The sequence below is a fragment of the Arvicanthis niloticus genome, chromosome 25 (assembly GCF_011762505.2).
Source record: "Arvicanthis niloticus isolate mArvNil1 chromosome 25, mArvNil1.pat.X, whole genome shotgun sequence".
NCBI classification, from domain to species: Eukaryota; Metazoa; Chordata; class Mammalia; order Rodentia; family Muridae; genus Arvicanthis; species Arvicanthis niloticus.
In genome coordinates this window covers 2,302,899-2,318,887 of record NC_133433.1, presented here as the reverse complement: position 1 = coordinate 2,318,887, position 15,989 = coordinate 2,302,899, and the positions used below count along the sequence as shown (strand labels likewise).

Genomic DNA, 15,989 nt, shown 5'->3' with positions numbered 1-15,989 from the left:
AAAGAGATTCATCACCTACAAATCCCACAGGCACATCTACTGTGCAACCTCCCTGACCAGAGAGTCCACTGGATGTAACTACAGGCCATTCTGACAGGTGGTGGTGAGGGTTGGCAGAATGTTTCATTGTGTCATATTGTCTATTCTGTGCTGTCTCTGGGAACCTGGAGAGTAAACACCTCTGATGAGAAGTACAGTCTGGAAGGATATGTTATGCAGGAGCATTGACTAAAACATCAAGCCGTATGAGCCTTGTGTAGGTTGTGTTAATCTCTGAGGAAAGGGCAGAGGCGTGAGCCTTCTCAGAGCTGTTCAGCTTTTCAAGGCCCTGTCACATTACCTGGTTTTCAACCCTGTGTGGGGGAACATTTGTGCACACAAAAGCTTGTGAGAATATTCCTCCGCCAAGGCCTGGGGCTGCTTCTCATCTCTAGGAATGCCCCTTGGCTTGGAAACAGCAAAGGGTTGTGGTTAAGCCTCTGTGCCCCTTGCAGAACAAGCCAGGTGCTCCCACCTGCTGGTCAGTGTAAGTTCTTCCTTGCTGTAAGGCTAGCAGATCCACCACAAGAGTGAGGGATCCTTTCCCCCTGACAGAACAGAAAGTGTACGGTTGACTATTTTCTTCTCCACTCACCCTCTTTAGAAACGCAGCCTGATTACAACAGCCCTGATGAAATTTCATGTGGAGTTTGCTTTTGTTCCAAGGACTTTGACACTGCCGTTGTTGATTTTCCCTTTCCCCCTGCCAACCTTCCATCCTACCTACCTGGTCTGTGTTTGCTGTCTAGATGGCTTTAAATACAGTAGCGCTTACTGCGGAAGCCCTTTAGTCTTTCCTTGTGATCTGCACCGTTGCATGTTTTCTTTCTGAAAGTAAGCAAATACAGTCTGGGGCTCAAGTAGCATGGCTCTGCTGTCAGTGAAAATGGAAATCCCCTGAGCCCCAAGAGTGCACAGCTTTTGTGAAGCCCAAATGCTATGTCTCCAGCTGATGACCTCTGTGCTGCTGAGGCACTGTGTAGGATCTGAGTGTCTATTATCCAAAGCTTATAGAAGGGAAGTAAACCGTCCTCTGTATCATTCGAAGCCTAGTAGGAACACAGCCCCACAGGCAAAGGCCTCTCCAAGAGCCTGAAAAGGAGCCATTTGTCCTGGAGGCTCGTGTTCAACACTCAGAGCGGCGCTGAAGCCACAGTGGTATATCGTTTCATGGTCTTGGGTCAGAGTTTTACAGGTGTCATGGAGCCACATTTACCACGTGGGATTCACATCAGCGCACCCTTTGGGCGCCTTCAACAGTGCCACATGGAGTGAGCTTACGGCTAGGAAGTAATCCAACCAAGAATGTTCACCCGGCCCTAGGAAAGGCAAATGATTCTTTAGTGTGCTTGCCCTTGTGCATGGTGATCAACTGGCACAAATACCAGGACTGGGCCTCGTGACTGTCTGATGCAACCGACAAATAATTCCTGAGTTCAGGGTAGACTAGCCATATCCTTGACCTCTTGAAGAACACAGACTCAGCGCCTCTGAATACTAACAGGAAGTTGCTTTCTTCACTAATAAGTCCAGGCCCACATGCTTTTTCTGGTGCCTCTTTTTCCTGAGAGCTCTGTGAGATCAATGGACACATCCTACATGTCTGCCAAGCCTCTTGTGAGGGTTCGTCTGAATTGCAGTGTACTAGAACAACAAAATAAGCTTTGGAGTTTAAGTTTTCATTATTGTAGTCTTTATAAATAACTTGTATAAATTACATTAGAAATATTTTATATATCGGGATAAATGACATGTTCTTAAAATTAAACTCATTGGGATTGTTTTGTTTTGTTTTTACTTTATTTAATGTGGCCGCTGTCAGTTTTTTGGTTTCTTGCAGGGGTGGGTGTTGGTTTGAGTTTTCTTGAAACAAGTTCTCACTATTTAGCCTTGGCTGGGCTCACACTCATAGAGAGCCACCTCCTTCTGATGCAAGTGCTGGGATTAAAGGTGTAACACACCACACCTGACTGACATACACTTGCAAATTTAGCCTACCTGACTGACTTTAGTATTAAAGGTTAGCCTAGCACATGACATTCAGACTTACAGTGCCATCTGCTGGCCAAGCCAAAAAATTGAATATGAGAAAAAAAATGAAGCAATCTGAATTGGTGTAATAGCTTGGGCTGGCCTCTAACTCCACATGCATCTGAGGATGGCCTTAAGCCTCCTGCCTCCACCTCCTCCTGAGTGCTAAGACTGCTGAGGCTGTAGCTTTACAGGAGTTGCAGAAACAGATCTAACTGCAGAAGTTCCCAAACCATCAGCACTGCCTTGGCAAGGGCAGGAAGAAGCTGTTAAAAATCACAGAGCTGAACCGCAAACCCCATAGAGACTGACGAGGCCCTAGAGATAAAGAGCCTGAGTTCGCTCTCACCTTCTGTATCAGACACAAATTAATTATTCTTTTATTTAAAAGAAAAATAGGGTCTCCTGTAGTCCAGGCTGGCCTCAAACTCAATTTGTTGGTTTGTAGGTAAGGATGACCTTGAATTCCTAATTTTTATGCCTCCACTTCTGGGTTTATAGACAAGTACCACTGCCTGCATCAGATCAGATCCATAGTTGCCGTTCTTAGGAAATAATAGATACCAAAATTAAACAACAAAAGACATCCCCAAAGTCATGTCATTCTTTCTTTATTGTTGTGGAGTTTATTTATTTATTTTTTATTTTTATGTGTATGGTTGTTTGCCTGTGTGTCTGTCTGTGTACCAACCATATGTGTATCTGGGGCCAACAGAGGTCAGAAGAGGGTATTGGATTCCCTGAAACTGGAGACACAGATGATTGTGAACTGCCGTGTGTGTGTGTGCGCGTGTGTGTGTGTGTGTGTGTGTGTGTGTGTGTGTGTGTGTGTGTGCTAGAAATCAAATCTGGGTCCTCTGGAAGAACAGTGGGTGCTCTTAACTACCAAGCTGTTTCTCCAGCTCCTGCCATCCTCTCTTTAAAAAATATTTACTATGACTTGTCAAGGACTTAAAAGTAGGAATCGTGCCTAACCCTTAATGGTTTGCAGTAGCAGTAATCTCTCAACAGCTCTTACAATTTCTGTGTGTCAGGAGCTGAGCTGGCCCTTCTGAGCATTTCTGGCTGAAGTCAGGTGTTGGCTGGAGTTACAGTTCTCTGCAGGCCTCAATAGCTTTAAGAATTCACTTCTGGGCTGGCGAGGTGGTTCACTGGATAAAAGGTGCTGGCCACTAAGCATGCAACCTGAGTCTGATTCCCAGGACCTGTCTAGCTAGAGGAGAGAACTAAGCTCAAAATAAATAAATAAAACCTAATAAACAATGAGTGTACTTCCATTCACGGAACTGGCAAGATACTGCTGAGAACTGGAGACGCCAGGTCTGCCCTACCGAGCAGCCAGTGAACCGGGACTAAATAGAAGTCCCAGTGCCCTTCAAGGCTTAGCCTCAAGAACACATAATGCCATCCACTGAGATATGTTTATCAGAACAAAGGAATGTACACCCTGACAGAGGAATAACAGAATTATGCTGTAAAAGGAAACTTAATTTTAAAAAACATATTGACTTAAGTGCCTAGCATAACACTAACCTAAGAATCATACCTTGTTTTGCGTGAGGAAACTGAGGTTCAGAGGGGTGATGTCACCTCCCTGAATTCTCCTGCAGTGTGAGGACTGAAGCCCAGCTCTGACTCCTCCTGTACAGGATGTTGTCATTGTGTTCTGTGTAAGTCAAAAAGTCTCTCGCTGACTAGTGAATCTTTCCAGTGTCTACAAGGTGTGCTGGGCTCCATCTTCCAGGTCTTTATATCAGTCCTTAGAAGATCACGTTGGCCATGTTGGTGAATCCCGGTTGTGTGTCTTGTACATAAACCATAGTCTTCCTTACAAAAGTTCTACAACATTGAAAGAACTAACACAGTTTCCAATATTTTCAATGCCATTTGCTTCAAGAACCTCGGGAATAATAACATTGACATTATAATCTGTGTGTGCTGCTTTGTGTGTTTTGTGGTGTGTGTGTGTGTGTGTGTGTTGAGACAAGGTCTCACTATGTAGGCCAGACTGGCTTCCTACTTACTATGTAGCCCATGCTATGCCCAGACTCGTGGCAATCCTTCTCCTGAATGTTGGGATTAGAGTTATACACCAACAGGCTGGCTTACTTGTGTTTATTTGTACTGTTTGATTTTACGAATATTTCATCTTACTTGTATTTAAAACAAGACAGTATTAGTCACTACTTGCTTTCACTAGTTCCCATATGATTTGCTCATCTTAAAAAGAGGCTTGGAGACTGGAGAGATGGCTCAGCAGTTAAGAGCACTAGCTACTCTTCCAGAGGACTCAAATTCAACTCCCAGCTCCTGCATGACTCACAACCAGCTATATAATTCCCATTAAAAGGGATCCAACGCCATCTTCTGGCCTCCAAGGGCACCACACAAACATCCACATAAAATTAAAAATAAAATGGAAAAACAAACAAGAAAATGTTTGACTGGGCAGGTGGCTCTGTGGTTGACAGTGTGTGCTGCTCCTGCAGAGGACCCAAGTTCAATTCCCAGTACCCTCTGTAGGCATCTCACAATTCCCATAACTCCAGCTCCAGGGCCTCTTATACCTTCTTGTGGCCTCAGTGGGCACCTGCACTTATGTGCGTGCACATATCAACATACGCACATAAACACACACAAAATTTTAAAAATTCATTTATTTAAATTATTTTATTATTAAAATGTATTTATTAAAATTTTATTTTGCAGTTTCGGTGATGTTTCACTTGCCAGAATTTCACTCCAGCTGCTGTAACCCTACTCTGCTGTTCTTGGTTTCAGGTTAAACTTCCTTTTCCTGTGGATCAGATCACAGACCTTCCCAGGAACGACTTCCAGATGATGATTAAAATGCACAAGCTAACCTCAGAACAGTTGGAGTTCATTCACGACATCCGGAGGCGTAGTAAGAACCGCATTGCAGCCCAGCGCTGTCGAAAAAGGAAACTGGACTGTATTCAGAATTTGGAGTGTGAAATACGAAAACTGGTGAGTTGGTGGGCAGGTATTCAGCAACCTCAAGTGACCAAGACTGATGTGAAGTTATATCAGTTACAGCTGGAGAAACAGAGGGATAAGCACCCTTCAGGAAAAAACTTGGGATTATTCCCAACAGGGGTCATAAATTTGCATCTGAAACGTATGTGGATGTACACATATCTCTCAGGTGCCCCGTAGAATTGTATCCTTTTTATTTTTCCATTTGTATATCATAATAGTGGGTGTCTAGTGCATGCATATACAAATCAAGTATTCTTATAAACTAACTACCCACACAACTGGTTTTAATAACTAGCATTCTGGTTTGTGTAATTGCTGTACGCCAGGCAAACATCTAAAACACTATACTGATTTGTTCCTTTGAAAAAGCAAGACAACGCTGTTTATTCTCCAAACCTTAAATAATACACCGTGTGGTTTGTTTTGCTTTCTAACACAATGACCAAAAGTAGCACGAGGTAGGAAAGGTTGCTTTGGCTTATACATCCCAAGCACAGTTCATCATCAGAGGAAGTCAGGGCAGGAGCCAGAGATGCGAGCTGATGCCAAGGCCATGCAAGGACTCTTCTTGCCAGCTTGTTCTCTATGGCTCGCTTGGCCTTCCTTATACACCCTGGGACCACCAACCCAGAGCTGGTACCATACACAGCAGTCTGGGCCCTCCTGCATTAATTACTAATCAATCAAACACCCACAAGGACTTGTCTACAGGCCAGTCTGATGGAAGCAATTACTCTAGCTTTTGTATCAAGTTAAAAAAAAAAAAAAAAAGGCAGCACACTGCATCTCAGTGCTGAACAAGAGTTTCACTCAGTCATTGCACACATCTGTGACCTCGAGATTCACAGGTCTTTGGCTTCAGTTATGGTTTATTATCAGAGTCGTCCTCTGTACACCAGGTCTGCCTCAAATGAATTCCTCTCCCCTGCCTCCAGGTGCTGGAGTTACGGCCACGTGCTACCAGAGGTCCGTGCTCTTAACCAAGATATCACCAATATATTCTTCCTTTTCTAAGAGAAGCCAGAACCATGTCACTTGTGGCCTCTCGTCTCCTTCCCCTGCGAAGCGTACAGAAACACTTTTTAGCTGAGTGGGCCCACAGGGGGGTAGTGCCTAGACAAGGAGCTGTGGCAAAGGGACGGGAAGTTCCTTTCCTAGAACACACTGGCCTTCACTTTTAGACCTCAAGGTTCAGTGGAGAGAGGGCCATGTTTGCTGTGTCTCAGTGGAGGGCACGGCTTGAGTCGTCAGAGCCAACCAGCCTGGTCTACTGCTGCAGAGTTCCCAGCATTCCCTCTTCCGTGATGTCTCCCGCATGCTCGCCACCCTCATTTGCAGATGCACATAATGTATTTCTCTCAAGCTGCGCTTGTACATCTGTTTATTTTTCATTTTTAAAACATGTTTTCTAGCTAAATTTATAAATATTTTAGCAGGTGTCCTTTCCGAATGTAAATCTCTCTCTAACGCACATACCCACGCTGCCTGCCAGATTGCGCTCACGTTAGGCCCTGCGTAGCTCCTGTGTCAGAGACCTGCCTCCTCTCTCCCTCCTCTTCAATTTTACCCCCATCCTTGCCTCGGCTTGCCTACAAGGTTTGCAGAGGGCTGGCTACCACTCTCCCCACGCTGCTTAGACACCCAATCTCTTTGGCTGCTTTGTCGTGAGAGCCTCATGAACCCTCCCCACAGCTCCTCACACAAATTCTGACAATAAAACTTCAGTTACTCTCCTCTCTGAGACTAAACTCATCTCTCAAAGGGTGACAAACTTAAGAAATACAAAAGCCTATGTAGGATTTTGCTTAATGGGAAAAGCATCTTAGAACCGTGGGCTAGTGTGTTAAGGCATAGGCTCCACGTTTCTGTCTCGAGCCCCTCCATCCAGTGCCCAGAGATGGTACCTGCTCCAGATTCAGTGCACGGCTCCCACGGCCCTGCAAAGGATGCGTTGTGTTCAGTCTGTTGTGCTGTATAAGCTGGAGACTATGGTAGTTAGGTCTAATTGTATGAAGTTGCTCGTTTTTTTGTGTGTGTGAATGGACTTTCTTCTTTATAGTCATTTTAGATTTCTAGCAAAATTAAATGAACTATCTAAAGTTCCCAGATATCCCATGCCAAGGACCAGCCTCAGCTTGGAGAGAGGTTCTGAGAGAAGGGGTGTCTGGGAGCTTCGAAAACAAACAACTCAAAAGAAGTCAAATTGTGGGTCAAAGCTGGCGGCCTATCGAGACAGCCCTCCAGCTTGCTTCTCTCTGTTCTGCTTTCTTTCTCTCTGCTCTGCTTTCTCTGGAGATCTCCAGACAGCTCTCTCTATCATATTCTGCTCCTGCTAGTTCTCCAAGCAGCTCTCTCTTGCTATTCTAAAAACTCTCTCTGCATAGCTCATCTTCTGCAGATCATATGCCCAGTCTTTTCTTTTACATAGCAATCCAGTCATTGACTTCAGGTTCCCTTTTGATTATCCAGCATCCCATGACCCCAGCCCCTTAATTTTCAGGAGACAGCAAGCACACATTTTCTTTTAACAGTGCAAAAGAATTCAGAGATCTGCCTGCCTCTGTTAAACGCAGACGTTAAGCTAGCTGTGTGGGACCCTGACCTGAAATTACCTTTTCTGACTCGCCTGGGCCTAACCTTGCTCTGTCCCAGGCTGATCCTGAACTCAGGCATGTCTACCTTTGTATCTCACTGCCTTTGTGTCTTTCTGACAAGCTGGTTCATTGATGCAGCTGCCCTTGTTCCATTAGATTCGTGAAGCTTCTCACAATTCATATTGCATCCTTATTTTTTTTTGCTCAATTGAGAAACTACATTTTTTGAACTCATATGTTTTTGGAGTTCTTTCCCACAGCCTTAAGGGCTGTCCTGAAGGTCCCTTGGTTTAACATTTTTCTGAGACATTAGGCACATCTTCTCCTCCTGGACTCAGATTATCATGGAGTCATTAACATTAACAGGGAGGACATTCTTTGGAGGAGGAACATGAAATATGTACATTATTATACAAACAAGCCTTATGCCCATGGCAGCCATGGACACTCTGGGAGGCAAAGGAGTGTCTGCTGACCCTGTCCCAGGGGCAGGAACCATGCCATTCTGTCTCCACCAAGGCCATGGCAGACCCAGCCGTCCCAGACTCTGGACACTCCTGACAAGAGCGGTACATTTATTATTACAGACAGGCATATGCTGACATTTCATTTTCATCCAACACCCCTGCTTTACCTTAGAGTTCACATTCATTATTGAGTATTGTGTGGATTTTATATGGTTTTATATGGATTATATGGATCAAAGGGTGCTGTCAGTGCTATTGTATACAGGGTAGACTCACTGACCCAAAGCCTACTGTAGTGGCTCAGCCATGCCTGCTTCCCTCAACCCCTGGCAATGCAGACTTTTTTTTTTTAACGTTACTCAGTTTTTTGTCTTTTTCAAAATATCAGCTAGTTGACTTTTACCCCTCAAAAATAATAACCAAGCGGGGGAGGGGGGCGAATCTCTGAGTTCAAGGCCAGCCAGGTCTACAGAGTAACTTCTAGGACATCCAGGGCTATATAGAGAAACCCTGGCTCAAAAAAAAAAAAAAAAAAAAGGAAAGAAAAAGAAGTAACTTAGTGCATTAGGGGAAGATTTTTCAGCTATTGGGTTTGAAATAAAACATTTCCAGTCAGTTCTCTCCAAACCCCAAACTCAGAAAGCAGAGTGTCATTTGACTCTAGAGCTTTGCAGTTGGGGGTACCTTGTTTCCTGGGCCTCAGAGGAAGGGATACCACACTGGGAAAGCTGTGAGTGACAGTGCCCAAGTGGTAAGGTAGGTGCTCGGGGCAGAGTATGTGTGTTAGCACTCCCTGGACAATGTGTCTTTCAACTTTCTAGATTCTGGCGTACTCTTTCCTGAGTTAGGTTACAGTGTAAGATCTCAAAACAAAGGTTTGAGAACCTTCAGAAATGAGGCTTTCACACAGGCTTCATTAAACCGTCTCGTCTTTTCTCACAGGTGTGCGAGAAAGAAAAACTGTTGTCTGAGAGGAATCAACTGAAAGCATGCATGGGGGAGCTACTGGACAACTTCTCCTGCCTCTCACAGGAGGTCTGTCGAGACATCCAGAGTCCAGAGCAGATCCAGGCACTGCACCGGTACTGCCCTGTCCTCATACCCATGGATCTTCCCGGAGCCAGTGTTAACCCTCCTCCTTTGGGGGTTGAGCAGAGCCTTGCACCCTCCCAATGTGCTGTCGGAGGAAGTGTACCCTGCTGCCTGGAGCCAGGGGCAGCTCCCCCTGGGCTCCCCTGGGTGCCCAGCAACACCTCTGAGAATTGTACCTCTGGGAGGAGGTTGGAAGGCAGTGACCCTGGAACCTTCTCAGAAAGAGGACCTCCTCTGGAAGCCAGGAGCCAGTCAGTGACGGTGGACTTCTGCCAGGAAATGACTGAGAAGTGTACAACAGACGAACAGCCCAGGAAAGATTACGCCTAGCCAGCGTGATCAGCTCCGCCCCCCGGATCTTCACACCTCTCTCATCTGGGTGTCCTTCTGCCAGCCAGTGGCGCTGTTCATCTGTGTCTTGAAGAACCAAGAACGAATTTGGTGCACACTACAGCAGTCTTAGCAGCAATACTGTTCTGAAGTATTCCCTCCTCTCTCGTAAGCAGGAGTGCTAGTTACCTTCATAATGGTGCTACCCCTTGCCCTGGCAAGGAAGACAACAGTGCCGACACTGTCTGTCTGTGGGTTAATTGCAAACTTCACAGGGATAGACTCCACCTCTAGGACCCAACCACGGATTTTTTTTCTCAGTGGCCCATGTCACAAACCCTATCTCAGGAATTTCTTCTGAATGTTCAATTTTTTTCATTGAAGACAGCTTCTATACACATCAAAGTTTTATAGCTATACTGTGTACATAGTATATATAATATATATGAGATATATATCCATATGCAAAGGTCCTGCATGCCTCAATTTTCTCATCCTAAAACTGGAAACTTCACTTATCATTTACAAACAGGTTCCAACATTCCTCTTTTTTGTGTCTGATGCCAGAACTGGTTTTGTAACTGTTAACATGGTTAACATGGTTGTTTTTCTTGCTGCACAATTCAGTTTCAATCTGTACTTACTTGCAGACAAAATTCAATGTTGGAAGTTTCTTCTCAAGGCTCAGTCTCAGACCTTTTACTTTTGTTAGTTTGGTTTCGGCACCGCCGAATGGTGTCACGTGAGCATCGTGGGTCTGTTCTTTTCTCCTTGTGTTTCCCCCTTGTCTCTGCGGATACTGTATAGCAATGGTCAACTTTGCCACTTGCACTGAGTTTTGAGTCAAACCTATTTTCTTAAATGAAGTCGTAACTTCAGTATAACTCAAGTATATTGTATATTCTTTGCTTTTAGTTAAAAAGTAAAACATTTTAGCTAATTAAAAAAAGCACTCAGGTGATAATTATGTAGGAAAAAGAAAACAATCTTGCCAAATAATGAACCCATCCTAGGATGTGTAGACAATAATCTGCTTGAATATTTTTGTAGCTCACTCCCTCCCCACCTTTCCCCAAGTACAGCTGAAGTGCAGATAATTCAGAGCTGACACTGGATGTTCAATTCCTACGCTGGGGAAAGAGTTTGGATGACTTGGAGGACTGCATATCAAAAGGACAGGAGCGGCGGTGGTGGGGTTAAAACTCCACAGGCACTGGTGAAGAGAAAGCAAGGGAGAACCGGTTCCTTACCTGGGGTGGAATCCCCTTCATTTCAGCATTTCTTTCTGTCCCCCCTCCGCCCCCCCCCTACACTTGTGCTCAGAAATGTCATGTGGTAGGACCTGCTTCTTTGAAGGGCACAGCTAACCAACCACCCAGCTTTCTGCCCAGGCCTGGCCTCCAGCACATCTTAAGGCCTGAGGGGATTTGAATGGCAGCCCCAGCTTTCAGTGGGAGCCCCCTGGATTAATTGAGCTCACTGAGAGTAGGAAAGAACATGGCAGAATGGCACCTGGGATCCATGGGGACAGAGGCTAAAGCATTCTTCCTTCCTTTCATTCTTCAAATGCCCGCTGTACTCTGAGATTTTGTTCTGCCCTCCCCCCTTCCCCACATCTCTTGTCTGAAAGCTGCTTCATTCAAGGCATTGGACAGATAACCCTAGGAGCCCTCTACCTTCTTCCCAAGCCCTCCACCCCTCACTCCTACCCTCCCTCCCCAGGTAATAACTGCTTTCCTTGCTAAAAAAAAAAAAAAAAAACAAGCTGGTTTGCAAATCTGGAGAGCAGCTTCCTTGGCCCTAGGGTATCCTGGTCCCAAGCCACGTTTACAGGAAGGCATGCCTCGGGAGGAGTCAGCTCCCTCCTCCCGAATGGTCTCTAATCTCCTTTTGCTCAGCAGCCTGGAGAGAACTCCAGCTGTGCAAGATTGTCCAGAAAAGTCTGATGTTGGGATAGGGTAGAGGGTGATGGGGACTAGATGGATGGTTGACCTTGTTTCTTCATCTTGTGCCATTGTTTTTGGACAATATTAAAGCTGCATGTGAAAGGGAAAGAAATGTATGACTAGTAGGCAAACGTGAAACCCTAGTAACATACGTTCTAGTAGTATTAACTTCTTTCTGTACCTGTAGTAGCGCTAAATGGTTAAGTATGTACGGATGCCAGAAGCTGTCGATTCATGCAGTAGAATTTAAGGGGAAATTTACTTCTTTTAAAATAGGTCCATTTTTAAAACCTGCCTCTGGGTTTTGTGTGTGTGTGTGTGTGTGTGTGTGTGTGTGTACAGATTTTGATACAGCTGTGTTGGAGCCGCCATCTTTGTTACACTGTTGGTATTTCCTGGTCTAGTCTAACAGTTCCCAACCCAGGAGGTGTGTCTTCATGAAAAACTGGCAACGCTAGCATTTAGCTCCTTGTGACTCATGGGATGCTCACAGCTACAGATTATGGTGCAGGAGTCAGCAGACAGTATTTCTTTTTTTTTTTTTTTTAACTCTCTCATTGCCTTTTTAAGTGACCTCCTCTAAAGATACAAAAAGGCTTGTTTTCTGCTCAGGCCACCACCGCCAGTGTGGAGAAGGAAGCCTCTCTGCCTGTTTTATGCTGCCCCAGCTCACCTGCAGATGGAAGTCTTGCCACATTCCACAGTTTACCCAATAAGTTACTGTTGCCAGTAGCTCCGACCCGTGGCAGCCAGCCATTTCCCCGGTGGGATCAGCGGTCTCCTCATTTCTCTCTGCCCTAACTCAGCCCTGTCTTTCTCATTTTCTTTTCCTCTTCCTGCACCCAATCTGTGCCATGGGAACTAGTATTTTCCAATGACTCTTAAAACTTCTATTTCTTGGGTTATTTTTAACAAGTTAATTTCATTCAGTACCTACCAGGAACAGCAACTGGCTTTGTGTAATTACTCATGGGACATGTCTGTGTCTTTTACTGTTCCAAACCATTGCTTATCAAAATTGTTTCTGAGTTGATTCAAAGGGAGGGCTCACTGGGGACCAGGATCTAAATTCTTCGAGTGGAATTCAGATGTCCCCCATCTCCTTCCCTGGGATCCCCTACTCAACCTCATCCCCTCTATAGAAAAGAGAAGGGGCAAGGGAAGAGGACAGTGTTTGCATTTTAAGGAGACATTTAGTTGTGTGTTTGAAGGTCTTTTCTTTCAAAGATACAGGACACTCCAATCATAGGGCCAATGTGACAGCTTGGTTGGGTCTCCCAGAGGCTGGGGTCTGAATAGGTCATGGTCCAGGGCTAGTACAGGTGACTCTAAGACTCATAACATCCTATCTAAACCCAGGCCTCTCCCTGGAGCAGCCTCCATCCTCCTGTGTCTCTGAAGAGCCGCCTCCTGCTGGCCCAAGCAGTAGTCAGGTGTGTGCTTTGTTGTGTGTGTTTGTTGTGTCTCTGCCGCTGTCTGGGGGTGCCTTGAATAAAGTCGAACTTCATGACTTACTGATTCTGGAACAAAGCAGTTTCAAAAATCTTTTCCTAACGTTGGCAAAGTTACTAAGCCATCCTGCCACTTCTCTTCCAGGTTCCCTACCAGTGACTCAGGCATCAGGGCTGATGCTGCAGTAGAAAATGTTATTTTTATGTCATACAAGTAATTTATTTACTGTCTTTCTCGAGGTATGCTGCTTTTTAACATGCACTATAATTTTGGATGTAATCCTTGCATTGCTTTTTCCAAGGGAGTTTAAAAACGGCTAGTAACTAGTGTGCTAACTGCCTCTTCTCCTTAAAGGAGCTCCAGAGCAACCACAGCACCGGCATGGAGGTCTGGCTAAAGCTTACACTTTTCTCTTCTTTTACTATATGATTGCCACTGAAGAAGCAAAAGACAAAGCAGACAATGGTTTGAAAGTATAAACCTTTTCAGAAATCGCCCAGTCTTGCCCCAGGAGCTGCTCTGCATCTGGTAGAACATATAGTCCTCCAAAATGAGTCGGTCTGTAAAGCTCCTTAGGGTCTGTATTGCACTGCATATTCCTGCACACTGAAGCCCTGTTTAAAGTAGGAGCTGGTGCTGATGACATCATACTGCTCCGCTAGTGCTTACAGTGTAGGGGGAATCTCAGATCTAGAAGAGAGCAAGAATCAAGGTTTACCCTCAGATCTCTCCCTCTATCCTCCCCCTCCCCACCTCCCTTCCTTCCCCCCCCCCCACACACACCAGACTAAAGAGAAGGATTATTTTAAAAGAATAAAACTCTTTGTTGTATCATTAATATTTACTTGAGGATTTTGTTGCAGATTCCATTTCTGGCAAGTCAGTCCACAATGCCTCGTGGGGTTGGTATTCATAAAGGAAGTCTGTGCATGGAGATATTTTGTGTTCAAAATGTATAATACTGCCCGAGCCATCTCACGACCCAAGTGTCAAAGAGACTGATGCTGTAGCATAGGATATATTTGTGCATAAATAGTGTGTACAAATAGTACTTGTACATTGAAGAGACTCGTCGTAGCAGATCAAAGGTAAATTATTCAAATGATGGTGCAAAAACATTACTTGCAAAGTAATTGTATAGTATTTTCCTACACTCCACCCTGGGAGATCATATTTATAACAAGTGAATTACTAGTGCATTTTAATTGTGATATGAAATGATGCTGCCATTTCGTGGAGAGTATCCCACTTGGTTGCAGAGGCCCAACTTTTATAGCTTTGATTTAATGTTGTGGCATGGTGTGTGCGTTTCTCTCTCAAGCAATGGATGAACTCTTGGCTGTCATTTTCATTCCAGTTTATTGACCTCAGATAAAACAATGGCTATTCATGGAAGTGTATCCAAGACCACTCATTTCAGGTAGACTCACACTCAGTGCCAAACGCTCCCGTGGGAATGAGCAGACACCTGTATCAGGAAAGAGTGAAGGGACTTGTACAAAATAAAAAAAAAAATGGGTTTTCCTAAAGATGGGTGCTAAACTTCTACCAAACATGTCTCTGGGGACAAAGAGTTGGCCTCCACTTGGGTCCTAACAATGTATTTTGGCTGTGGCAACGCTGGGATGCCCATTCACACTCTGACAAAAGAGCCTGGCACTTGTAACGAATTATCAGGAAGATATTGCAGATGCGTTTGGGAGCTTCGGGTACACGTTAGACACGGTGAGCCAGTCAAGGCAAGAGGGCCTGTGAGAATTTGTTCCAGAACCAGTCTGATGCAAGTGCACCTCTAATATATGCCTTACAAACTCCAGAGGCCATATGCAAAACAGGGTCTTCTCAGTGTATGCAAGGGGCTGCGGCCCCTCTTCTCCTCCTCCCCAGCTCGAACAATACGGACAGTTTTCACACATATCTACCTGTATAACCCTCCGTACCTCTCATAACTGGTCAACGACTGTAACAGGTTACATCAGGTGTTTTTCTACATACTTTTTACACAGATTCTATGCGATTAATGTAACTTAATTCAGCGCATCATTTTATCGTACAAGTTCTTACGCTTGGCCTTATTTTTTCCTAAGTGATTGTGGTTTTTTCTTGTGGTTTTTTCTTGTGGTTTTTTTCTTGTAAAGATATTGAGATGGCTGTTGATGCTTATTCTCTGTAACTAAGAATTTTTACCTTTTTGGGAAAAAAGCGTTGCTATGGATTAATGAATTGAGACTTCATTTACTCGTTGTAAATACACTATTGTGCAAAAAAAAAAAAAATCACTCAATTGAATTGCTAGTGTTAACTGAATTTTGTCTAGACGCCATTTCTGTTAATGAAATAAAGACATATCATTCTACATTGTCAAAGCTTCTGATCCCTGTGTTACATTCTGCAGAGCAGACAGCCTCAAGAAATGTGGTGGCCTCCACCGCCTGGCAAAAGATTTATTTATTTATATGAGTACACTATCACTGTCTTCAACACACCAGAAGAGTACGTCGAATCCCATTACAGATGGTATTAACCACCATGTGGTAGCTGGAAATTGAACTCAGGTCCTCTGGAAGAGCAGTCAGTGCTCTGAACCACTGAGCCATCTCTCCAGCTCCTGGAAATAAAGTTCTTTGAAATCCCTTTAGAATTTAGGTCTGACCCAAGACCCTGCCTTTCAGAAAGGATGCATAACCAAGGTTCTAGTTGAGCTTTTTTTTAAACAGCAGCTGGTGGTGGTGTCCTATGAGGGGATGAGCTGCTATAACCCTCCATCACATGAGCCCCTTTGCCTTCCTGTTACAAGTAAGCATGATACAGTCAAGCCCTAGAGAGAAAGAGAAAGCCATACACCTCTATAAACAAGTATCCTTCCCTTCAGTTTCCACTATAGCATTTCACTTCCTGTCCTCATGCACCTCATACTCTGCAGATCCTGATACAAAAGTACTGTGGACCAGCCTGGTCACCCAGGAAGATGCATTGCTTGTTCCCATGGCTAGTTTTGACTCTTACCACCAAAAGACACGTGCCCTCCTGACACCAGT

At 44.6% G+C, this 15,989-nt stretch overlaps 1 protein-coding gene across 6 annotated transcripts in view; it reads left to right on the top strand.

Annotated features, from left to right (window-relative positions):
- Bach2 (BACH transcriptional regulator 2) overlaps window positions 1-15,307 on the top strand; it is a 336,474-nt gene extending 321,167 nt beyond the window's left edge. For all 6 annotated transcript variants that reach the window (XM_076924034.1, XM_076924037.1, XM_076924036.1 and 3 more), the window contains 2 exons: window positions 4,852-5,058; window positions 9,074-15,307. In XM_076924034.1, the coding sequence (XP_076780149.1) occupies window positions 4,852-5,058; window positions 9,074-9,553 (687 nt within the window). In that variant the 3' untranslated portion in view covers window positions 9,554-15,307. The remainder of the gene's footprint in view (window positions 1-4,851; window positions 5,059-9,073) is intronic.
- Window positions 15,308-15,989: the final 682 nt, after the last annotated feature.